General features: G+C 41.3%; 1 protein-coding gene across 2 annotated transcripts in view; it reads left to right on the top strand.

The window, feature by feature from the left end:
- The window catches only part of camkk1a (calcium/calmodulin-dependent protein kinase kinase 1, alpha a), a 62,215-nt gene that overhangs the window by 13,251 nt on the left and 21,960 nt on the right, over window positions 1-27,004 (top strand). For both annotated transcript variants that reach the window (XM_008428151.2, XM_008428150.2), the window contains exons 2-6: window positions 12,862-13,287; window positions 19,508-19,555; window positions 21,215-21,268; window positions 24,344-24,395; window positions 24,947-25,080. In XM_008428151.2, the coding sequence (XP_008426373.1) occupies window positions 12,955-13,287; window positions 19,508-19,555; window positions 21,215-21,268; window positions 24,344-24,395; window positions 24,947-25,080 (621 nt within the window). In that variant the 5' untranslated portion in view covers window positions 12,862-12,954. The remainder of the gene's footprint in view (window positions 1-12,861; window positions 13,288-19,507; window positions 19,556-21,214; window positions 21,269-24,343; window positions 24,396-24,946; window positions 25,081-27,004) is intronic.

Raw genomic sequence — 27,004 nt, 5'->3', positions numbered from 1 at the left:
AACCCTCTAATTGGTAGAACCCAATAAGGTAATCACTGACATYATCCAGCCATTTAACCAGGAAGTACTGGGCCGGCCTCTCCCATACTCCTGCAGATCTACAAGGACAAATGATGGTGAGTACAAAGAAAAGTAAATACAACTTGAAACAAATTCAACCCATAATCCAGAAATTATAACTTTAACCTAAACAGATAGATCTTGCAACATAATGCCAACACAAACAAACCCGGGATAGTAAGTGAAGCAAAATGGCAATGTTTGAATTAATTATTATAACCAAATATAAAAATAAGTGAATGAGAAAGAATAAGTGAACACAAACTGAACCACTTTGTCACAACGATTAATCAGATGAATCGTTTCTATATAAAACAGACTAAGGGAAGAGGAAACGTCTTTCAGAACAGTGTACAGGTTTATTCTGATCATTTCAGAATGAAATGTTTATGCCAGCTCATTAAAATATATCACTATTACTCCTATGCCAACCTTTCTACACCTTTAAAACTGGTTTTTACCCTGTATGCATACCGAATCTGTTATGGCCGTGCTCAGGTTTTTTTTTTTTTTTTCTTATTCCTAGATTAAAAGATAGTGAGAGCTGAATCGGTTCGCCGGCTACACAGTCATGGCTCCCCAGGCACTTTATCAGTCGGTTAGACCTCAGAAACATTCAGCCAGCAGCAGCAGCCGCCATGCATCAGGACTTTCCTGGTAGCCCGCAGGTTTGTGCAAGTGATGAGACCGCATAGAGATCAATTGGATGTTCTTCCTCTCTGAAGGATTTAGAGTATTACTCCCAAGGGGAGAGATAAATGGCTTCTCATTTTCCGCAGCAGCAGATTAATCCTCTGCAGGTTCACAGCGGAGCATCCAAGGTATTTACATTCAGGTGTCTCAGGCTCCTGGGGGAGAATTTTAATGGTCAAATAAAGATGAAAAATATTATGTTTCTCCGAATTAAAAAAAAAATGCAGTCCCCCACCTCACACACACCAGCACTAGGTGGTTCTAAAAATAGACGGCCGACTACACAGCCAAAGGAGTACCACGGTTTAAAAATCGAGTTACTCTTTGGTTTTCGTGTCAGGAGGCGGAGGGTGCAAGACGACGTGAAGCAGATCCCTCTGCGTCAGAAAGGAAGCTTGTCAGAAGACATTTCTTAGACGAAAGGGAGGCCAGCCATGCCGGACACTGCAGGCTCATTGTCAGCGCGAGCAGAGGAGAAATAATTGGCTCATCCAACTTGCCAGTTTGCACTCGTACATCCTGTGTAATCCCGGGCTTATTATCGCCTGAGGCAGCCAGGCTCAGAGAGGGTGGCCCTGGATTTGGTTGGGATTGTTGTCCCAGACTATTTCCGCTTCAGTCAGATCGATTACAGCTTGTGGACTTGGTGCGCGTCGTCTCGCCTGCCGAGCAGCAATGGCTGCTTTTGTCCAACGCACCGGTTGGATTGGATGCACCGGCCTGGTGGTTAACAGATCCAGCTGTGTTTCATAGTGTTAGCAGCTAATCCTGCTGATTGAATTAAAGTGTTCAGGGGATTAGTATGTGACAGGTTAACTCAATAGAAAGTGTCTTGTTTTTTTTACGTAGTGCTGACTCACCAAAGCTGTCAAGACTGAATCACATCCACGACTTCCTTAAATGACATGCAGTTTCTCTCTTTTGTCTCCTAGCAATACAATTTTTATTTACTTTATTTAATCTCAAAGCACTCCACAACTTTAATTTAATTAAAGGGGCGATGTTTTGTTTTCCAGTCTCATGATATCATTTTATTTCCAACGAAGTAACTTTTACAAAATGCTGTATATATCAAAAATGACTTAAAGAAATTTGACTTTGCAATTTAATGCCTTGAAATTGGGCCTCTGTCTCTTTAAGAAGCTCCTGCTGTTTTTTTGACACTCTGCCATCACAACATTCCTCTATCAATGATGATCTATGATGCATTGAAAGTCATGTTATCATCATCATTATTTTATTTTATTCTGTTAAATTACCATTATTTTGGTAATTTAAAGGACCTAGTGATCAGACCAAACAGACGGTGAAAGAAGTTTTTTTCTCGCTGTATGTAAGCTTCCGGTTTCGACTGTAAGCCACTTTGATTCCTCTCTGTGTTCCACCATCACTGCTCCAAAAAGTGTCCAGATTAGCTTTGCAGTGAGTGATCGCTGTGCTCTCGTAACGTCTGGGCTGCTGGTCTGGTGAGCCGTTCTGGATCCCGATGTGTCATTTTGCTTCTGTTGTCGCCACTAAAAATAAATTGGCTTTGACACAAAATAAACAATCGCATTCCAAAGACGACAGGAGAGAGAGAGAGCAAAAGAGCCTGTTGCTCAGAGTGTGATGGATTATGGGTTCTTTGACTTAAGCTGCTGCACACTGTTGCTCCATATGGATGAGGCTCACCCAGTCAACAGTGACGTAACATAATTGCAACCAACCAGGAGAAACACTGGGAAAACTTCGTCCTAGTGTGAATGTCTTGGGCAATCCTTTTGAAATCCCAGAAAAAATTAAGAATTTGTACAAATGTGTGGGGATGTGTGTGTGTACATGCAGAGGAGCTATGCAAATCCTCATTTTAGTTTTGCTGCATCATCCATCAAGAGCAGCAAGTGAGCGTTTCCTCTGGCTCGTCCGCTCTTTGTATTCTAGCACTTTGTTTTCCCCCTGAATACTTAATGTGACCTACCCTTCACTTGAGTGAGATGAAATGTGACAGGACCCCGTCAACCTGAGGGAACGGGGAGGACGTAGCTTCAGGCAGGGAAAACTCTTTATTCTAGGAGCCAATTTCTGCATAACAACAACCTTAAAAGACAACATTTGATGGCTGGAGCTGGATGTGGCCTTTGCCGAATATTGCACCACCTTGGAAAAAAGATTTTCACACTTCAATATAGATTAGGGATTCAATGTGACTCCTCTAAAGCATAGTAGACTTTTACTTTTTTTTTTTTTTTTTGGCATTTCACAGTGTACTGTTCAGTCTAGCAACTAGAAATGGAAAAAACATGGCACAGCTGCAAGCCTGTCGAGACGTGGTTGTACACCTCAACTGACGGGATGGACCTTTACACAGGCGTGGCAAGTGGAAAGCAATTTGTAAGCCAATCAGAAGCCATCAAATATGTTTTGGCCCTTTTTTACTACACTAAGCAGCACGTCTCGACTTGGCTCAACTGTACTTTCCATTATAACTGAGGAACTGCTGTATTGGGTCGGGTCGTCAAGAAGTGGATGATCCCAGAGTCTGAAAAGTAGTACGGTGTGATCTGTGCGCGGCATGAAAACAATGCAACATTGACGGCATGGAAGCTAATGTTGAACATTCTGCTCCGTCTGTGGCTTTTTTTTGTCAGAACTAATCCCCGTTGTGAGCTTTTACAATGGGGGTCGGATGATTGTAAAAGTTCCTTCTCTGTTGTCAAGTCTTACTCTGCCTGGTTTGGTTCTAGTCAAGTTGGGTGTCTCCATTGGCAGTCTGTTTTAGAGGTTGCAAGCGCGCAAAAGCTGTGGTCCACGCTCCCATGTCATTTTGCAGGTGTACCGCCAGTTTCTCCAAAATCCATGTGCCAGTCAAAGAATGCAGTCTGCTGCCAATCAAATCGCTTGTGTGTCGTACATGACTTGGTCTGCGTTACCCCTGAGATGATTACAAAAAACGTTGAGAACCGCTCAGGATGTGTGGACAGAGTCGACTCTGGCCATGGAGAAAAGGTTTAAAGGAGTCGTTCTTGTGACCCAACCGTTGATTCCACCCGTTAGCCATTGACTGACGGTCTTCTGACGTCTTGTTTTCAGCCAATGCCGTCTCGGCACGCTTGGAACCACAGCGGAAAAGGTTCTAAAACAGGAGCTGGTTCCATGTAGTCGTTACTAGCGGAAATCCCTTAGAACAGAGTAGGCCCACACTGAGCAAGCGCTGGTGGAAAAGGGCCACTAGAGGGTGCTCTAGTTAGATGAGACCCAAATCTGAACGCTTTACAAAACGTAAAACAATTTACGTCCACATGAACACTCCATACCCACTGTGACACAAAACAGTGACGGACTTCAGACTGGGCCAGAGGTTCACCTTCCAGCAAAACAACCATAACCTAAATCTAAAGGAAATTCTGTGGCATTACCACATAATGTTACGTTAATAAATGCTCTCCATTCAGCCTGACTTGAGCGCGAGCTATTTTCACTTACAATATATTTAAAAAGAATCATGTATTACTACCTTTTGTACCTGTTACCTTCCGCTGCACAATGATGTCTTGCTTCGTGTTTTTCTCTCAAAATACACTGAGCTTTGTAATTGGAATATGACAAAATGAGAAAAAGTGGTATGAAAGTCTTTGCAAGGAACCGGTGTGTCGGTAGTCTGCAATAGCCTGCAGCAGCAGTGTGTTGACTTCAGTGAAATCTTATTCCCTGATTATGCTTTGATGTAACTGCATGAATACCTCTATCACTCAGTGAACACCGGCAATATTGGATGATGAGCAATAAACGTCTGTAGTCGTAGAGTCGATGAAAATGATGCGTTGTACCTGCGGGTTTGTGATGTTTCTGTCAGTAACTGATGGATCTATGAGTTTGCCGTGGTTTGGTAATTTGGTAAATGTTCAAATAAACTTGATTTGATGTTATTGCTCTTCAATTAAATGTTTGGTTTTTGCCGCAATTCATTTTCTGACCATCTTTTTAACCCCATTTGCTTTTGTTCTGTGAATACTGCATGCAGCAGCCGGGTATGTGTGTTGTTAGAGTCCGATACAATGACTTTCCAGGCTTAAATATTGAAGCCAGTGCAAACGGGGCACCAGGGAGTAACGTGCATAGCAATCAAGCTCCCTGACGTGTGCAAGCATCTTCACATGGGAGGGACTGTAAATGTTTATCGTTTAGCTCAATCTCTAAAGCCCCAAAACCCGATCAAAGCTCAGCGATTCAGAGGGCATTTTCAACTTTAAGGGAAAATGTTTTGCATTTAATTTCTCTTGCTCGATTGCAAGTTACTGGACTTGAGTGCAGATGAATTGATGATTCTCACTGGGATGTCGTGTCCTCTGAAGCACAGAGAAGCATATTTTCAGTGCCTGTTTATGTAAACCGCCGTCTTTAAGACAGACTTTGTAGCTTTACGTCACCTGACTCACTTTATTGCATAGTAATCTCTTCGGTTGTAAAACCTGTAGGAAGCAAATCTTACTATATTTATCTGGCTGTCCTTGTGTCCTTTAATGATTAGTTGTTACGTTCACTGTTGTACCAGTTGCTATTGGAAATTATATGTGAAAGAAAACAGTCCAGCAGCAAATCAACTTATAAAGCTGTTTTTCCAGATGGACTGATGCCTTTAGCCTTTTTCTCATAAGAATACACCAATGAACTGAACGTAGAAGTTCCTAAAAGAGCCTTTCTCAAACTCAGGGAGAGTTTGAGAAAAATCTAACTAACATCAAGTCAATTTAGCTCCAACCTGAACAAAGGTAGAATTTGGTGTTTACCTTTGCATTAACAAACATGGAGTTGTTCGACGATCGAAACATCACGAGTGTCCCATTTACAGAAATATTGTCTAGGGGTCTGGCAGGCCGGTCTGCCCGTTTGTGCCAAGCGACAGAACTGAACGTTTCCAGTGGCTATTTTGTTGTATAATCTGTCAATCCTGATGTTGGCTATGCCTGCTTGTACTACTTTGATCATTGAGAAAAGTTCAACTAATGCCCAGACAGTTCTATACCCTTCCACGTATTTAAGTAGTTGAACATCCGTCCATTCATTGTCTAGACCTGCTTATCCTTGTTTGGACATCTGGTGCCATTATTGGGCAAGAAGTCACCAATCCATTACAGAATTGTAGAGCATAAAATCAAACTAATTTCAGAAATTGAAAAATAATATTTTACTGCTGTCTGAATTGAAAATATCACATTTTTATTAATTTTGCCTGATTGAAGCGCACCAAAAGTTGAGTTTTGTGGACCACGACGCTCCTAATTTGTACGGTGAAAAATTAGAGACTTGCGTCCCGAACAAACAATTCTACTCAAAGTGTCATCGTTAGCTTGTAAGTCGTAGAAAGTTTGCAGCTTACAAGCTAACGTTGTTTAGGACCGAGCTGGATTGTACTGAACAAAGCACAGATCCTACAATAAATGTTTGTTTCATATCTTCTTGTAATGCATTTATCAAAAAGCATTCTGAATCGGTTAAAGCTGTCAAAAAATCCTTTTCAAAAACGGGCGACCAGAAATCATACAAATTTCTGACTGTTGCACCCACCTCTGTCTTTACAGTTTCCATATCTAAGAAAATAATTATTTGAGCCACAATGACCTCAAAGTGTATTCCCTCCCCCCCCACATGTGATATAATCCAACCACTCTGTTAAAAGCATGTATCCAAACACAAACGAATGATCACAGGACTGAAGGTTGACGAAATCTCTCAAATTGAGGAAATCCTGTTTATTTTCAACTTCCAAGTTGTTTTACGGAAATATCGGATGAGTCTGCAAGTCAAACTCTGCTGCTCCCACATCCTAACAAAGAACTTACTTTTTGAACAAGTCATAACCTTTATTTGAATTTTACTGTTTGTACTTAAAGATTATCTGCTTAACTACTTACTTAAATTTGTTCACTTTTCCTACTTTTAATTTACTCTTTACACAGATAAATAATCTCCTGAACCTTTATTGTATCTTAACGACTAATCCTGAGAGCCTCGTTCATTTTGGTGCTTGATGTTTCTTCTGTTCTCCACTTTATTTAATCTTAAACACGGAGCCACAGTATGTGGCCCATCAACACACACTCTGTTCTGCATCAACAGTTCACAGCCCGTCGGTAGCGCCACAGGAGCATATGCCCTGCATCTTGTGGGGGTTTTCTGTGTTTAATGCAGGCATGTCTTAGAAATCATTAAACACTCAAATACTCTAACCTAAGCAGACGTCAGTTTTGACCTCAGAAGCTATTACTTCTGAGAATCGTAAGATAATTTCTCAACAGTAAAAAGTCCAACATTACAAAACAAGAGGAAATCACAAGATGCACATGTCACTGTATCTGAAGAAAACCAAAAGGAAAACCTCGTACCAACTAAGAAGTCGTTTTACAGCTGCAGCTGACTGTAGGAGTTGCACACAATTACAAAAATTACAAAACATCCTCTGGACTGATGAGACCAAAGTAGAGATGTCTGACCATAATGCAGAAAAAAATAAACGAGGCATGTCAGCAAAAAGGAACGTCATATCATCTGTCAAAAATGGTGGTGACGAGGTATACTGAAGTCCCCAAGTCAACCAATAACTGCTTATACCAAAGTCTTAAGTTAAAATGTTAAGCCAGCTGTCCAGCAGTTCAAACTGGGACAGGAAACCAATCATCTCAAATCTATAACAGAATTATTACGGTACATGTAGGAATCGGACAAAAATGCAGACGGGACATTGGGAGTCTCCTGATGGCAAAGGGAACAAACAGGAAGATCTCGTCGTGAGAGAAGGAAAACAATCAGCCTAAACACAAGAGAAAGAACAGGTGGCCGATTGTAAACCGGGTGCAGCTGTGAGGAGAGAACAGGCAGGCAGGCTGAGGGAGAGAGAAATTAACAGCATAAGCTGAGCAGAGGAGTAAACATAAACTGAGGGACAACATAAACCTAACTGAAAATAACAAACTGAATACAAAGAAAGAGTTAACAGAAAAATCTAAACATAAGTGAATAAACGGCTAAGAAAATACGGAAAAAAAGAATCACTAAAGCTGAGTACAAAAGAAGAAAATTATCAAATTGCAAATATTGGAGAAACTAACGCTGAAAACCCAGAATCCTGACAAGAACAAACAAATAACTTGCTAGATATCTAAAGTCCCAGTTGTTATGGATAAATGGACAAATATATATTTACTCACAGGACATTTAAAGAGCTGCGTACAATTAAAATAAGCAAAAAATATCCAAGCAGACATTTTAAATTCAGGACATAAAGGGTTAATTATCTTGAGGTTTTATTAAACTAATTCTTGAACCCCATAAGGACCGGCTGATTTTTCTGATGAGTAAAAAAAAAAAAAAAAACAGGATAGAAAGAGGGTGTACTTTCTATTTCTATTTCCCACAACCAGATCTGAAGTGATTTATTTGCTCTAGTTAAGCATTTCAAACCATAATTTGGACCGGGATGGCTGGATTTGATGTCAGCACACAGCCAAAGGATGATTGAAAGCAGGTTAGGGGTAAAAGTGGCTCACAAATGGAAACCAAATCAATTTATCTCTCCTCCTGGCTACAGGCCATTCATCCCTCTTACTGTAATTGTCTCTGCTGTTTGCTGCATGCTGTATGCCAATAGGAACATTTTCAAGAGCCCTAGAAGAAAGAACACAAAGTTTGAGGTGAATATGCTCTGTAAACCAACAAATGCTGTTGGCTCAATTCCAGTGCTGTAAACTACTGTGGGGATTGAAGAAGAAGGTTGAGTTTAATCACCTCATATTAAAACAAAATAAACAATCATAAGTTGCTTCTTCAGTTTTCTTTGTCAAATCTAGAAAGTCACTGCAGTAAACGACCAAACACATACTTTCTTAGGAAGCGCTGGGACAGAGCGAGCATCGCGGCCGGTCTTCATTTCAACTGATTATCAAACAAGATGGATTGAAGCTGCAAATATACAAAGGTCCCATGTGAGATGAAATACTAGTTCTAATGGGAAAAAAAACTAAATAAATAAATAAATTAAAAAAACCCAGCATAATACGCTTGTGCAAATCAATAGAAAGTCTCAGCGCAGCTAAAATTAATAACCAGAGCAGGACTTCTCCTCCGCCTCCCACCGCCGCCAGGATGTTGCTCCCACATGCAGCTCGCCGAATGGAGCCGCAGAGAAAGCGAGCCCGTTTCAGGAGCCGCATAATCACCAGTTGGGATGAGAATTAGCAAAAAAGATGACGGTTCCTCTTTGTCCGTCGTTCAAATGAGTCAGGACGCAGACAATGCACTTCCCCCTCGCTGCAGGTGGCTAAAAGGACTCTTCCTGCCCTCGCAACGCAAGTCATTAAAATAACAGCCGTTCGAAACGCGAATCGGGCGAATGTTGATGTGCGCATGTGCCGCAGGGCGATCGTGGCCCTGACGCGCGAGCACTTCTCCACACGACGTCCCTTACCTGACATTAAACTGGTCTGAGTAATGGATGAGAGCTGCCATTTTGTCACATGAGCCAACAGAGTCGCTGTCGGGTTGCATCGCTGATGTCATTAAATGGTTTTACTTCCCACCATGTGGCGCTTCCTGCTGTGATGGCGGATGGTTCGAGGATACCTACAGAAAGCCCGTAGGCTTCAGAGCTGAAGCGACAGGGGCTGTTGTTGAAGGCCAGAGCTTTTGGCTCAACGCAGTTTTTCTTTCTATTTTGACATTTTAAATGTGTTGCTGTTTTCTGGCAGCAGGGGAAATGAGGCACTGCTTTTTTTGTCTTTTCTTTTTTCCCCCCCTTGTTGCTGAAATCGGATTTTCTCTGTGGAATTGTTCATACTGCAGAATGACAGAATGCAGCACACCGTTTACAGAACTAATAATGGATGGAGCGAATTATGGCTTGGTTTTAAAGTTTATTCAACAATAGGAACCGACAGTGTTGTTGCAAGATCATAAGACGAAATAATCTTGCATTATTATGAAAATATCAAATTCCCCCAGCCCCCCCATTATCAAGCAGCATAAGTCCTGATGCTTTAATCAATTTATTTAATTTTCCAACCTTTTATCAAGTTTTAGTGAACATTTGTGTAAATATCAGTTTAAATATACCTAATAAAGTGTCTAATTAGAATCACTTGTCCTTTATCGGGATAAATTTTAATTCATCGCCTTCATGATAAATTTCAAATGTTTTTAAAGAGGAGAACTGTTCATTTTGTCAAATTTTGTACTATTTTATCCACTGTTTGTTCAATGAGAGTATTGATAAATGTCAATAAATTTGATTAAGTGCAATGTCATGATGTAAATCGTACTTCTTTGTGTGAAGCGCTTTACAAATGAGACTGTTTTCTAAGAGACACGTGTGTGTGTGTGTGTGTGTTTTTGTGGGGCTGTTACTGCTGTGTCATGCATTCACAGCCATACAATTACCAATTACAATAAATCAATCAAACAGCTGCAGCTGATCCAGAATGCTGCTGCTCGCGTTCTCATTAAAACCAGGAAGATAGAGCACATAACACCAGTTTTAAAATCCCTACACTGGCTCGATGTAGCTCAGAGAATAGACTTTAAAATACTGTTGTTAATTTATAAATCACTGAGCGGTTTAGCACCACAATACCTTAAAGATCTGTTATTGTTGTACCAACCGTCTAGGCCCCTCAGATTTTCTGGTTCTGGTCTGCTCTGCATCCCCAGAACCAGACGAGGAGAAGCAGCGTTCAGTTTCTATGCACCACAGATTTGGAACAAACTTCCAGAAAACTGTAAAACAGCTGAAACACTGGGTGCCTTTAAATCTCAACTTAAAACCCACCTGTTTAGAGTTGCTTATGGCTAAATTAGGGTTAGAGTGTGGGTTTTGATGTCTTCCATGTTTTTATGTCTTTAATGTTTTTAATTTATTTTTATTTCTTCTCGATGTTTTAACGATGTAAAGCCCCCCGGAAAACGTCCCAGTTAAACGACGTTTAACTAAAGTTCTACGGGGTTTAGAGTCCCAGTCTCAACTAAAAACCTAGAGGTTGGAGTCCTTGTCAAACGGTGTTTTTGACTAAAGTCCCTGAGGGTTAGAGTCCCAGTTAAACGGTGTTTAACTAAAGTTCTACGGCGTTTAGAGTCCCAGTTGACGGCGTTTCAACTAAAAACCTAGAGGTTGGAGTCCTTGTCAAACGGTGTTTTTGACTAAAGTCCCTGAGGGTTAGAATCCCAGTTAAACGGCGTTTAACTGAAGTCCTAAAGGGGTGCGGGTTTTAATGTTTTTTTGTTTTTAAAAAAAATCTCTTTCTCTTTCTCACTGTTTATTTAATGTCACATGCTGTTTTTATTTTAATTATGTAAAGCACTTTGAAATGCCTTGCTGCTGAAATGTGCTATACAAATAAAATTTGATTGATTGATACCTAAAAAAGAAGTAAATAATAGTTCTTGTCACTTTTATTGTCATCACAATAATACTGTGATAAAACTTTTAAGTTCATATCGCCAGTGAGTGTAGAACCGACGGTCAGGTGGATGAAGAACCTGAGCACATCACTGCTGTGTGTGACTGTACCTTTGTGACACACTTCAGGAATAGCATCCTGCAACATGGCCCACTTCAACATCTCCAAGGTGACCTTGAGTTCAGCCTCCCTCTCTCACGTTTGGGTTTCTTTTCTAGAAGCTTACGTGGGTAGCGGAGGCTTCTGTCCTCCAAACCCCAAGCAGATGTTGGAGAGAGTTTTGCTACTTTTTTTTCTCTCCCTCTGACGTCCTTTTCTTTATACATGAAAGGCTGGAACGCACTCAACAAATGTTTGGTTATTCAGCCAAATTGAATATAGCTTCATGTCAGCCTGGCATTGTGTATTTCACAGGGATGCAGCGGGTCATGACCGAAGCCATAACGTGTAATTAACTTTTCAATGAAAGGGCTTGCTTTTATTATTTCTGACATTTGTTTGAATTAATGAGCGCATGTCTAGGGTGGGAAACTTAACCCACCAGGCCACCCACATACACAAGAAGATGACATTTCCCATTTGCTTCAGACCTCTTAATTAAACTCCAGCCTCTGGTTGGTGCTTCGATCAGCTTTGGTTGTGTGAACTGTTTGATACCACAGAGGCATTTTAGAAGAGCGTTTTAAACGAATCGGTAGTTTTGTAAATGTGAACTTGTGTCTGAGCTTTGAGTCATTCCTTCAGGTGCAGATCTCTTGCACTTATTCTTATGCAAACAGCACATTTTATCGAATAAATTTTTTTCCTCGCTTTTTCCAACTAAAAAAATGACAAATGAAAGAAAATATTTTTAAAAAGTGGCTTTTATTCCCATCATCCCTTTTGTTAGTATTAAGACCACGTGATGAGAATTTTTCTTTTAAGTATGAGAATATAGTTGTAATATTAACAGAATAAAGATATAATTTCACCAGAAGCAGAAAGCTTGGATAGAGTTGAGCAGATCAGTCTGTGTGGTTGTCGCAATTTCCACTTTTTTTTTTTTCCTCAAAAATTTCTATTAATCTCAGAATTTTGGAGTCTTTTCTTTTCTAACTAATTTTTGACTTTTGAAATTTGTGACTTTTAAAATCCTTGTGAAAAATGTATTACTCTTGTTTTGTTTTTTAATCTACAATGGCCCTAATACATCATTGTATGATGTTGATGTCATGTTTCTTTTCTGTAAAACGTCATTCCTCATTTTAATTTTTTTTAGTTTTCATAAATTTGCAACTTTAATCTTCTACATTATTGTCATTATTTGGACTCTAGTGTTGAAATAATGACACTAGAGTGAATGTACAAAAATATTTTTTGTAATATTACAAAAAACATTTTTGTAACATTATGACTTTATTCATGAAATAAATAAAAGTTGTAGCCTTCCCCTAATATTCCGTCACTGACCTGAATTCAAAGTCCAAATAAACAAACGCAGTGAAACAAGCTTATCAAACAAAGATGGCGGCCTTGGGCTTACCAACATCTCTCTAAACTATGACTTGCATTTGTATAAAAAAGAAAAATCATCCAGATTTTCCAACATTTAGACCCTCAAAACGAAAATTTTGATTTATCAATTGAATAAATTTATCGCCCAGCTCAAACTCATTACCATACCTCATTTCCTGTTTGGTTCCAGTTCAGCTGAGGACCACAGGCTGGCCCAGGTCACATTGATGCTGCTGGGTGCTCCTTGGTTCTCCTGCGCCACCATCACACCCCTCTGGACGCCATGGCGATGAGCAGCGACCCGGGATGCGAGAGGCTGGACCCCAACTCCTCCAAACAGACGAGCAGTCTGACCGACATCATGGCCGCCATGACAACGAAAGACCCCGAAGGCTCGTCCGCCAACGGCGTGAAGAACGGAAAGGCTCAGCAGGAGGGCGTTCAAGGCAAGCGGGTCCAGGCGCTGCGACCTCACCTGTCCGGCAGGAAGCTGTCCCTTCAGGAGAGGGGCACCTACCTGTCAGCGGGGTCAGAGGGAGGTTACACGCACATCTCCCCTCGAGGGGCTCGCAGGCCCACGGTGGAGTCGAAACGGGTGTCCATCTCAGACTCTCAGGTGAGGCTTTTACTCTTCTGTTTATTTGAACAGAAACCTCAGAGGTGTGATGCAGGCCGACGTCAGACACGAGGTTCCTGTTTTATGTGTGATGTAAAATGGACTTTTTTGAGCATTACACCATGTTATGATGTTAGTCCAAACCAAACCTCGAGTGTTGCTTTGACTCTTTTATGAATGCTTGAGGAATCCTTTAATCTCCCGTGGCAACCATCCAGCTGTGGAAAACCCACTGGCTTTCGACAAAGCTCCTCCTTGGAGCTGCAGGTTCCAGTCGAGCGGCCAGACAGCCCGCCCCCAACCCTGCGCCTCTCCACCGCTCCACCCTCACAGCTCTTTCAAACTAGTGGCAGCAGCAGATAGCAAACAACTGGTGGAACTGTGCGTTTGCTGAACTCATATAAAAAATTACTTCTCAGTGAAACACTAAGGATGCTGTTAAAGCGTTACTAGAGGAACAATGTTGTTGCCCAATTTTCAGATCCATCCATCCATTTTCTTTACACCTTTGTCCCTCAGTGGGTTTGGGAGGGGTGCTGGTGCCTATCTCCAGCTAACGTTCCGGGCGAGAGGCGGGGTCACCCTGGGCAGGTCGCCAGTCTGTTGCAGGGCTACACAGAGTCACACAGGACAAACAAGCATGCACACACACAGTTACACCTAGGGGCAATTTGGAGAGGCCAATTAACCTGACAGTCATGTTTTTGAACTGTGGGAGGAAACCGGAGGACCCGGAGAAAACCCACGCATGCACAGGGAGAACATGCAAACTCCATGCAGAAAGACCGGGGCCGGGAATTGAACCCAGAACCTTCTTGCTGCAAGGCAACAGCTCTACCAACTGCGCCACTGTGCAGTCCCCAATTTTCAGATGTTCAATCAAAAATGAAATCAAATCGAATTCTACTGGTGTAGTACATTTCAGCAACAAGATAGTTTGAAGTGTTTTGCATCATAAAAACAGAAAATTCAACAATTGAAACATTACATTAGTCAAAGTTCCTTTAATATATATATCGATATATACAACTGGAGGTAAGTGTTACTTGATTGTGCTGTAAAATGGCACTGTGTGAATGTGATGTAAATGTATAACACTGCCCCTTTAACATTCGGGATCATAACTTGACCCAAGTCCTTCCCTCTCACCTGCTTCTCACCGTTTCAACAAAGTGAAATGACAAACCCAGCGTTGCGTTCGTAAAGGAGCAGGATGTGCGCGGTCCAAACAGCCACAGCTACTTGACACATTGCGAGTGCACTCGAGTTGTTACACAGCTACTTACTGAGTTTTTATTTTTTTAGTTAAATAGCTTTGAGTGCGTGCTAATTACAGCAGACTGTTATTAGAGTTTCAGCACTTCTTTTAAATGGAACGGATAAATCTAACCCCTGAAATCAGCTCACAGCTTTCCTGCATAACGACCTGACGGACGAGCGCCTACATGTGATCTGCTCCCCAGAACCAGACTGGTCCCTGGTGCCAGCCGATGTGGGCGGCTGACTGCTGATCCTTACAGATTACCCTCGTAGATGATCAGTTTGTTGTGTTTCAGTTTTCTTTCTTTGATGCAGCTTCGTCAAATTAGAACCTTCAGTGAAAAGCAAACTTGACCACCTTCTAACCGGAGTATTTGTCCAACCTTGAAGTGAAATTGCTGTACCCAGTGACCAGGATGAAGTTTGTTCGCATTGGGCCAATTCTCCCCAAAAAATATCGTCTCAGGGCATTTACGAATAAATTCAATCCAGTCATACAAACGGGTTCAAAGTTATTCCAAATGGAACCTGATTGCAATAGAATAGAAAACAAAAAGACACACAAAAACTTTTCCTCTCTCTCTGATTTGGACATTTTTGTTTTAGTGATGTTAAGTAATGCGTTTTTGTGTTTATGAAAGTTCAAAATGCGCTGATATGTACTTGTATTCCCAGATGTGTGTGCTAGGCCGGAGTCGGAACAAAGAATAGAGGCGACGAATCAGTAAAAAGCAGGTGATTCAGACTGTGGTTCATAGTGGAAGATGTGATGGTGGGATTACACCAAGCAGGCGGTTACATCATCTCTTCTAATAACTTTCATATATCCGGTTTGGATAGGGAAAAAAAGGCACCAGGAAACCGTTGTTTTGCTAATTATCTGTGTTAGCATCGACAAGCCGTTAAGCTAACGTCTGGTTAGAAACAACAAAATAAAAAGTATATTTGTTCAAATCTGCTTATTCAAGTGTTTGGCAGCGGGATGCATCATATGGAGAGCAGTAGCTGGTTACACTTGTAATGTAGAAGGGGTATCATCTGGCACTAGGAGTCTCCTGCATATCCATCATCCTCTTGCATTTTTCAGTTCGGAGTGAGCATTAAAAATGCATAAGATCTGCCAGGATGTGGAGCCCCTCTGAATTTAACAGACTGCTGCCACAGATGAGCAGAGCCGTCACCGAGTCCGTTCCCGTCCTCCTGTTACAAAGGCTTTATGAGGGACCGGGTTATATTTTAGTTCTCACTGGATTTGCAAAAATGACACTTTACAGAGGAAGGCGACGACGGTTCCCGTTTGCGCACACAGCGATTACGCCATTTTAATTTTTTTCTTGGAACCAGAGGGGAATATGTGGTTAGCATAACGGCTTTAAAAGGGTGCTTAATGTTTTTATTCGTTGTAAGAGAAGGTCAAAATGATTTTGCTTGTCTCAGCTCTTCTTTAAAAACAGAAGAAATCTTTAGGTAATCCCACATAAAGCTGTCTGAAGAAAGACGCTAACATTTCTTACCCAACTGCTGTTTTTCTTTTTTCTCTTTCTTTTTTTTACTCAGCTTTGTAAACACGGTCTACACATCATTTCCTGCCACAAAGGGAACTGGGTTCAAATTCAAACACAATAACTTTGCTGTTCAGTGGATTAAAATTGGGATTAAGATAATCCAGAGGAAACAGGAGATTAATCTGGGGCTGCGGGAACAGATAGACTGTAATGTGCCGAACATGGTTACGGCTGTGGGAGCACAAGACGGACCGGAAACAAAATAAGAGGTCTGAGCCACTTAAGTCACCCCGTGACATTGTCGCAACAAAAGAAGAAATCCGGCTGTAGATTCACTCATATGACTAATCCACTGTTTACTAAACAAATGGGCATTTTTACAGAATTTCTTTACTGTATAGCACCATCCATACATAAGGCGATAGAAGGGGAGGTTGCTGCGTTTGTACAGTAAGCATTGATTTAAATCTGCTTCCTGCTCCAGATGTGACATTCCTTCAGTTTTTTATCTTATTCTGATTAAGAAAGAAATGGTTTTACTCTCGATTTAAATGTCAAACAGGGGTTTGTGTCTTATTTTTTGAAGCTCCGACAGCAGAGCTGGTACGACCAGCTGCAGAAAGCCTGCACATTAGCACAATCGGGCACATCGTTAATCCATCAAACATGCCTTAAAATGTTCTGGAACATTTTGACAGACCAAAATGGAGTACTGTGTTTTAAGCAGATTAAAACTACTTAATCTGGCGACTAACTGATTTTTTATTATTTTTTGTTGTAGTTTAAGAAATTAACAGAAAAATGTTCCTAAAAAGTGATGTTGACTAAAAGTATGAATACAACGATCATTAATCAGAGAAGCAGGCCAGAACCTTAGAGTGAAGACATTGTAGTGGAACTACGTCTCTGCAACATCTTGACCCAGGAGGTCCTAAAGGCCATATTTTTTTTTAGGTTATGTTCTGAAAAGATAAATATTTGCAACAGTTTATTCCCCAGATGTAGAAAAATATCGCACCTCAAGGAGTTTGATAAAAAATGAAATGAAGCCTTGGCGTAAATTCAAACTGGAAGACTCTCCAGTCTCACCTGCGTCATCCAATCGCAGCGTCATCTGCTGTCAGCCTATCGGCATCATCGGCCCACGCCCCGTCTTCACCTGTCGCTGATGAAGCTCCCGCTTATAAGGACCTCCATCCATGTAACTCCATCCGTGCTCAACCCACCCACCCCTTCTGCACCTCCATGCCCTTGGCTCTCCAGGCCTCCATCCTTCTCCGACCTCCATCACCAGCGTACAGGAAGACATTCCTAGGCGGCATCGGAAATGTTCATCCAAGCTCGCTGCGTTTCACAGAACAGCGTCTTCCGCCGCGGTCCGAGCGCCAAAGAACTTTAATTCATTCATGTCAACAAACCCTTTTAATCTCTGTTTTTCTCCGTCTGAGTTTCTGCAGACTGAAATAAATCATATGAATAGAGGCGGGCTAAAAAGTGAGTCCTTTTAATTTTTTAAACGGTGTTAATACAACATATCGTTTTCCTTCCTATTCMCTATTAAGCTCTACTTGGTGTTGGCGTATAGCATAAAATCCTAATGAAATACATGGAGGATTGCTGTTTAAACGCGACAAAATGTGGGAAGCTCTTCCGCTTTCCGTGAGTCATGAGGGGCTTCAGTGTTGAAGTAAAGAGATTGTCTGACATTAGAGCAAAAGATGGAGAAAAATCCCCAGCGTCACATTCCAGCACTAGAGTTGGATTTTTGTGTGAGAAGCGTTTTAATGTGTCAGATGTACTTAAGGCTTTCTGAATGCTTTGTCTGAGTATTAAGTGACGCACCATGTCTACAACCCGCCTCTACCTTTTTCTCCTACATTTTATGTCCTCAGCTTCTTCAACTCTCCTCAACCAATCAAAGCAGTCCTGTCATAAGGCGCTTATTTATTCTGCTTTCATTCCTGTGCTGTATTCGCAGTCATACAGTCGTAGCAAACTACACACAGGGTTTCATGACTCCTTTAAAAACTTGCAAATTTAAAAAAAAAAAAAAAAAAAAAACAGTCAAAGGCCCTGGAAAGCAGCCATAAAAAGATGCCGTTGTTGAAAGTCCTTAAATGTTTTTATTTTATTTATTTATTTTTTAAAATAATTTTTGGATCTGAAAATTTACATCATTCTGCGAACAGAGAAGTCTTGAGCCAAACGGCTGTGAATGTTAGCTCAATATTTATGTGGCCAAACAGGGACTGGCCAGCTTGGTTCACTTCCTCTGCTGTCATCACTAAAACTACAACCAAACTACATTTCTAAAACGGCGTCATTGTTTGCAACTTCTCCTTCTGTTCGCTGATCGGCCCAGTTCACCAGAGGAATCCAAGTGAATGGGAGAAAGCCCAGATTGTGCTGTGAGGTGAAATTTGAATTGAGCAGACTTGCATAAGAAGGTAATGGCCAGACTAGCAAACCATCTAAATTTGACATTTTTGCGAGTCGAGCTATACGCCGCCTGCTGGCTCCACATCCAAATCATGAGTGTTTTGAGTTCTGCGCTCACCTTCCACCCTTCCTCCTGTAAACAACGCTCCAGGTTCGGCCTCCAGCTGCAGCCAGACGGTCGCTTTCAGCCCCGTCTCGCTACAGCTCCGTCTCTTCCTTCTTCAGTCAGAAATCCCCTGTTCACTTTCTGCTCATTACCGTGCAATCCTGCACTCTCAGCACTCTCAGCACTAGCCTCTTGACAAAATATCCCCCCTGCCACCACCACCACCAGACCCTCACCTTTCCTCTCGCCTCCTCTTCTTCCTCCCTCTTCCTCCTCCCCTTGTGTCCCGCTGTGGTCTGCTCGGCTCTGCGCTGCCGCGGCCCTGGCTGACTCCGTGTTGGAGCGGCTGTTGCTATGGAGCTGCAAATCAGCCATTTAAGCAGTAGCACTCTAATGGATTTGCAGACAGTAAACAGAAACTAGACTGCATCGTTTCCTGCGTCTCAGAAGTAAATGACTTGCAGGGCACGTGGAGACACACTCACCCAGGGGCAAGGCCGTAAATGCCATCTCATTATTGGGGGGGGGAGGGACCATAAACAGGGACATTTTTTAAGAGCAAAATTATAGTAAAATGCGGTTTAAATTTTGTGTGTGTTCAAGCTGCACCATCAAAAATAACTAAGTAGAGATGAATAACAAAAGTGTTTTTCTCAGTAAACAACCTGTTGAGACCCGTAGAAGTCAAACTAAGATTCAAATGTTGCTTAGATATGAGTTTGGTTCAGTGTCCGAACCCAAACTCGCTCCGGGATTTACGTCTATGCCCAGGGGAAATGTCTTTTTTTTACTTTTTTTTCTTTCTCTGTACCAGCGATTTTATTTTATTTTTTTGTTGAGATGCTGCAAATAACTCTGCAGAGGATGATAACACTAATATTTAGCTCTCCATCTTTTGTCCTCCTTCCAGGATTGTATCCAGCTGAACCAGTATAAGCTGAAGAGTGAGATTGGAAAGGTGAGGTTGTTTTTTTTTTTTCTCTCCCTCCCTCCCAAAAATGTCAAACCTTAAAAAAAAAAAGAAGCGCCACAAAATAGACTGTTCTTTAAATACAGCTAAAAACAAACAGTTTCAATATCATTTTGTGCAATAAAATCGCTGCCTAAGAGGGCGAATGTGCAGATTTTTTTTTTCTTTTTCTGTTTTTTTACTGGAAAACCTTTCAAGCCACACACTGAACAGGGTTGTATGAGTCACAGGCAACAGGAAGAGCGTCGGAGCCAACGTTTGAAGCTTAGATCTTTAGACCCAAAATAACACGGTCACTTCAAGATCCATACCAGGTACAGACTCTGAAACAATGAGTTCCTTTAAATCCAGGCTGAAGCCCACCAGTTTAGAGTTGCCTTTGATTCATAATACGAATTTTATTGTTTGCAAAAACGTAAGTTTTGTTTTTACATCTGACAGTTTGTCAGATGCCTCATGTAAAAATAACGCCTGTCGCACAAAGTACAAAGAAAATAGTTTTTGTTTTGTTGCGGTGGCCACAACAAGAACACATTTCATATTTCATACTTCATAAGAAATTCAAATGCAGAGAGAATACATTTCTCAGTTCTTGAAAAGTTTGTGCTGGCTTTTAGGGTTGTACTTTAGTGATATAAACTTGCAAGTTCTTTTTATTTTCTCCTTTTCAATTCATTTCAATTTAAAAAATCTTTAATAATCCCAAAGGGGAATTAAATGTGGTTTTAACTCGTGTTATTCAAGTTTCTTCAAATAGTTATTGGAGATTGTTGTATAACAATCTCATTAAGATGATGCACTGGGTTGTGTTTTATTTTTTTGTTTTGTTTTTAGTGGAGACGTATTGTCTTCTGATTGATGCAACATAAGTTTTAATGCTGAAATTAGTTTTTCAGCCAACCAACTGCTCTATCACAATAAAGCACAACATTTATTTTACTAGTATCTCACTGCTTGCATTGAAGATGCAAGCAGTCATTTCTAACAAACATAAATTGTGCATTTTCTTTTTCAGGGACATTTACGTAATTTTCTTTCAGCACGCTTCATAATCACATCAAATAAAAGCGTGACCTCGCCAATGCAAGTGTTTTTTTTTGTTGTTTTTTTAGATGCTCGAAGCATCTATAAATCTCTTTTGGTGCTTTTCATTGAAATATCTGTGTCAGAAGGTCATTTACTGTTCAAATACATATGTGTAATTTGTAGCAAATTTCAAAAACATTGAACTTGCTAAAAAACCCGCTGACATGTTTTTTGAAAAGGAAACATGTCGGAAAAGGACATGTTTCTTTTGTGTGTGTGTGTGTGTGTGTGTGTGTGTGTGTGTGTGTGTGTGTGTGTGTGTGTGTGTGTGTGTGTGTGTGTGTGTGTGTGTGTGTGTGTGTGTGTGTGTGTGGGACGAGCTCATTCTGAGCTGCCAAAGAATAAAAATGTTTCTGAATACGAGCCGCGCTGCCTTGTAAACATTCTGTCAGTGCAGTTCTACCGTCTGCTCTCTGAAGTGACGCTTTAGAAATGTTAGCAGTCTCTCTCTCTCTCTCTCTCGTGGGTTTAAGTGAAATGTGGAGCTCGAGTAACGATCACTGCATGTCCCCTTCGTATGGGTCCGTATTTAATGAGTGTTTTTTTGTTGTTGTTTTGTAGGGCTCCTATGGCGTGGTCAAGCTCGCCTACAATGAAGATGACGACAAACATTATGTAAGTCTGGTTTTGTGCCTCAGAAAAGCTTGGTAGACGGACCGGTTGCTTTGTGGTCATCATCAAACCTTCACCTTTCATTGTTGACAGAAGACCGCTGCTATTGATTGAGGGTTTTTTTTTCTTTTCTTTTTTTTTACCCGTTGCCTAGCTTTGAGTTTTATTTCCTTTGGCTGTTTAAAGTCTCTTGTATTCAACCTAAAATAAAAGCTGGTGGCATTTGAAGTGCATCTTCTTATAAAAAAAAAAAATATATATATATATATCTTCAAATATCCCTGATGCTTTTGCTTTGTACACCTGCTGCTCTGAGGTTGGTCGACCCAAAAGAAAAAAGAAAAATAAATGCATACAAGGCAGCAGTGCAAGGTCATTTTTTGGCATTTCCATCAAGGTAATGTGTTCCCTTGGAAAGCAGAGCGATCTGCAGATGTAAGCCGTTTGATGCCTTAACATAGCTAAGCTGTCCTGTGCAGCAGCAACAATGAAAGCCTCTCGGTGAGTCACGTCGTCTTAAGCTGCCAACTCTGGATGGATTTAAGATGTACTTTTGAACTGCAGCCAGTGGAAGCTCACGGCCGAACAGTTTTCGGTATGAAAATTCAAGCTTATAAACACGCGAGAAGTGTGGGCAGCCGAGCGGTTATGTAAAGGCGAGCGCCAGCCCTGAGCCGAAGGGCATGAAAAAGATCTTTATTTCACAACCTTTGACTGCTTATTGCAATTACGATACGACAGAGCTGCTCAGACATGCAGCAGCTCGTTGTGCGGAGAGCTGGATTTTACAGGGAATTTAGAAATTTCCCATATGTGGGTGGAAAAAAAACAAACAAACTGCAAAAGCAAACACAACTGGTGAGATCTGTCTGGTTTTCCAGATTTACATATTAGTGCAACTAATGTGTAAATCTCTTTGGGGCCGGAACATCAGCGTTTTCTTTCAGGCATGATCAAAAACATGCACAATATCGCATAAACTTGACCATGAGGCTAAAGCTGTGGCCTTCAGAAACTGAACTTTAAGACAAGTAAATGATGAGGCGTCTTAACTCGGTTCCTGAGGTTTGCTTTGTTTCCAAAAGAAAGACGTCGAGAGGGAAAAAAGTGAAAACTATAAACCTCACTTACAAATGAAAAAAAAAAAACCTGTCACTTTCCATTAATTTCATCATTCCCTTTTCTTAAGCAGCATATTAGCACCCAGCTGTGGGAATTAATGGCACAAATAGAGCATGTTAGTTGAGAGAAGGAGCTTTGAGTTGAAAGGCCGTCAAACTCAACTCGGACTGGGTCAGAACTGGATGTGTTGGAAAATGTCGCCGATTCAACAGGATGGAAGTTTATTCTTATATTCCTGATGGCATTTAGTTATGAGATATTGTGATAAATCTATAAAATGCTTAGGAGTTCCCTCTGAGAAACGGCAATTTGTTCAGCTGAAACAAAGTGAGTGGTTTTCTCACAGGACGGAAAAAACCCCCAACAGATTTCTGGGTCTGTGAACGCCTGCGAATATCGTCAGATCTCAGCAGTTCACAGCTGTGGCGTTCAAGTTTCTGCTGTTAACCGATTGGTGTTTGGGGGGGACGATTCACACGCCAGTGGTTCTGAGTATCAGTCGTACCGTTGAATCGCACACCACCATGTCGCGCCTTTACAAGAAAACGCTGGCTTTGTATCTGTAAAACATAGCATCCACAATGAGACGGTAAATTTGCCACCACTGGTCACTCTGGCTCGTTATTATTGTGCTGATGCTCTTCTTCTTCTTCTAACCAGTAAAAGCTGAAGTTGGTTGAAAAATGAGTTATTCAGCTTCTTCTATTCACTGGAGCCATCTACAGCACACTCCTGGTGTTACAAACACTTGGATGACGTTAAATAAATTAACTTTACAAAGAAGTTACACTGTCTAAGTGACTGAATACTTTCATTTTGACTGAGTTAAATAAGCTGTGTGTCTTGGTAGCAAAGCTCTTCTGCAGTTTCTGCCTTTATTAACACACGCATCTTTTAAACACCCCGCTGGAGTTCTGTTTAGCTCAGTAAAGATTGCTTCTTTCGTTTCTCTATATCTCATTTGTCTAGTCTAGCCTAATCTAGTCTACACATGTTATTGATGGGGACATCTTCTGCTTAACGAGGCAGTAACGGGATAATCACGCTGGACCCTTCATGCATATTCGGCTTGCTTCCAGGCTTCGATCGAAGCCAAACTCCACTCGCGTTTCCTCCTTAGCCTGTGGTTGATATTAAGCTACAGAAAGATTACATTTAATCATATTTTGTTGGAAAACCGAGCATATTCTGTCTCATACTGGCGATGATGAGCCTCTCCTCCCAGCGCAGACGGATTGATTCAGGAATTGAGACGGACGGCGTTTTGGTTTTAAGAGGGTGTTTATGAGGAACGCGCCATGGAAACCATGTAGAGGCGAGGGGTCCGCCTTCCTGCCCAAGCCGCTTTCTGCACAGTCATAGCCATGACGACCACAGAGGCCGCTGAGCGACACTTCAGCATCTCGCTTTGTGTGATTCGAAAGAGAAAACCTTCCACCTTTCTGATGAGTTGACGGTAAAATCACTGAGTCAGTGCGGCAGCATGTGCTGACAAATGTGCCAGTGTTGTTTTTCTTTCTTTACATTTTCTTAAAGATTTGCAATAATTGCATTTTTCTTTTTCAGCTGTTTTATATATATATATATATATATATATATATATTTTTTTTTTTAGGGAAAATTGACTCATGGCTCTCTTTGGAAGCCAGTAAATGCTGTTTTTCTACTCAAGATTCAGGGGCTGTAGACGTCTCTGGCCTGTTGCAAAGGAGAGCAGCAGATATATCCCCTAAAATTTTTATGTTCTGCACTTTGATGTCGGTTTGTGCTGCAACTCGGCTGAAATCCGCAGTAGAACACCCTTAGTAGTTAAACATTTTGTTATGCAGTTACATCCAATTAAAAATGTCTTTCCCCACCTCTGCTGCTTTTTATACATCTGTCTTTTCTGTTTTTGTAGACATGTATTCCTTGATATGTGGTCATGCTGTTTGATCAGACTCCTTTCTGTCCTAGGCCATGAAGGTGTTGTCCAAGAAGAGGTTAATGAAGCAGTGTGGTTTTCCACGTGAGTTAGTCCCATTTAAAGCTGGAGTATGTAACTTTTATTTTAAAAATCCTTTTAGATATTTGTTTAAACTGTCACTATGTTGTGACCGTGTGATGTGAGACAGATGATGTGAAAAAGTTGAGCTCGTCTACCTTCTCCCAGTGCTCCCATTGCTAACTGGCACAAAGCTTGGCTGCTAACTAGCCTAGGTTAGTTAGCAAGGCCACCAATGACAGTGGATGAATGACTTTTCTGTAATGATAAGTTGCTTCTCCAGCATTAGCACATTAGCAGCGAGTACAAGGGGTTGATTGACAGCGCTAAGACTCTCCTGGCTCTGATTGTTTTTTTTATCAGACAGCAAGAGTCGCTCTGGTGGAGTAGATTGACCTTTTCACAGGTTATCTGACATGGTCAGTTTTAACAAATGGGTAAAAAACCTGTTTTGTTTGTTGTTGTTTTTTTAAATGAAAGTTTTACATACTGTAGCTTTAAGGATTTGTAAACTGTCTAAATGTTTGACAATAAAGTTAGACTGTGTGTAATCCGGAGTGTGTGGTGCTCTGCAGGTCGCCCTCCCCCAAGAGGACCCAAGGCAGCCCAAGGAGAGCAGCCTAAAGTCTTAGGACCCTTGGAAAGGGTTTACCAAGAGATTGCCATTCTTAAAAAACTGGACCATATCAACATTGTCAAGCTGGTGGAGGTACGAATCTTCAGTTTTTATAATTGGTTGCTTCACTTGTCTTTGTTTCATAAGCATTTTTTGTACTGGAAGACATTGTCAACATCTTGGATTCATCATTTGGCTAAGCTAGCAGCATCAAGCTAAGCGGTTTGAAACGGATCTGTTGAAGCCTTTGCTCCACTTGTTGAATAGAGGAATAAAACCGACATCCTTGTTCTGTGTACAGGTGTGCTGAGTGTTAAGCCTAATTAAAGAACAAGAACATTTAGTACTGAAATAAATATAATCTAAATTATTCACTTTCACTTTTTAGGGTTAGCCCTCAAAAAATAGCTACTACGAGAAGAATAATCTCTACCTACCTTACTTGCAATAACTAATCAAGAACAGAACAAACCTTGAGATACAAAAGCATATTGAAACGTCAATATATTAGCGCATGCTAGCAAAAAGAGCTAGCTAGCTTCACTAACAGAAGAACCTAAGCTGCTGCTCTACTGTTTTATTATCTTTCCGCTTATATTTGTTGATCTAAAACTGGTTTTTACATGAGCGCTTTATTTCTTTACTTCATAAAACATTTTTTAACATCGGTTCCTTCTGCTTTGTGTATTGGTGTGTTGGGATCAAGGCTGTAAAATGTGCCGTCCGGAGTACTACTGTGCAAAATATTGTACGTTTAGCCATGATATCGTCTTTTTTTAACGATCGTCTGACCCTACGGGAATGTGGTGTCAAAGTGGTGTAAATATAATTGATCAAAAAGTAGGTCGTTCTGCCTTGCAGTATGAGAAAGTCAGTTAACCTTCACTATTGCTGACTGAGCATTTGCATGCTGCAGCATGAGATTGAGTAATATCTGTAGTAGTGCCACGTAATATGTTTGGTAAACACAACATTCCTCAACTGCAACTTTAATGCATTTGAATTGCATGACATGTCCAAAAACTCTGTGGGATCCTGGTTTAGTTTAATTAATTCACATCCTGCAATGTTTTTCATTTAGTTGAATTTTAAAGTGGAAAAATTAAGAGCTAAGATGCGGTTCAGTGTGGCTGGTTTCTCTCTAATGACAGCAGGTTGACACAGGCAGCACGTTTAGCATCCTTTGTGGTCAGGATTATCCTTCACTGTACTGCCTTCAGATAACCTTTCCCCTCAGCGTGCTCTGACTCACGCTTTTTCATTTTAGCTGAAAAGGCAGCCAAATCCCGTGGTGCCGTAGAACGAGCTCGGAATATGCTTTGGTTGTTTTTCAGACACATTTCTTAATCCTTTGTTGATTTATTCTTGGACAAGAAACGCTTCCGTCCCGCAAATAAACTCCGTCTGATTTCGAGAATTGACAGACTTCCAGGTTCCGCAGGGGCGTTTTGTTTTGGAACGACGATCGCTGGTATCGACGACTGTGACTCAAGACGCGCGCGCCACTCTCCGGTGATATCATCGGTGTTTTCAATCCAGCTCAGATGGCGGGGGCAACCGGGGGCACTGCTGGGAGTTAAGCTTGGGCAGTCTGGCTGGAGGGAAGCGGTCTGGCTCGCTCAGCTGAATTAAGTGTCAGGACTGCTGAGTTTTCAGGAACAAAAAAAAAGAAAAGTTGAGTGCTTCTGCGCCCGTGTGCTAGCTCTGACACAACACCCTCGCTCTCATCTTCTCCATCCTTTGTCCACCCTTGCTCTCTCACACTTCCTGATGGGTGCAGGAAATTAGTCCTCGCCTCCTCTCCATCTCTCTCTGTTCGTCTTTTTTAGACGGGCTCTGGCTCGGGCCCCCATCACATACATTAGAGGTACCCAGCCGATTTCCCCCAGGAGACCTCGGTCCAGTCTCGACTAATTATGAATATACTTTCCATCCGTCCCTTAAACACTGAGCCCACGCCAAGTGGAACAGATTAAAGCTGATGAAAGTGATTTGGTCATTTTTCACAGATGGTGGG

Source organism: Poecilia reticulata, linkage group LG14 (genome assembly GCF_000633615.1).
Source record: "Poecilia reticulata strain Guanapo linkage group LG14, Guppy_female_1.0+MT, whole genome shotgun sequence".
NCBI classification, from domain to species: Eukaryota; Metazoa; Chordata; class Actinopteri; order Cyprinodontiformes; family Poeciliidae; genus Poecilia; species Poecilia reticulata.
This window is presented reverse-complemented; position numbering and strand designations above follow the sequence as displayed.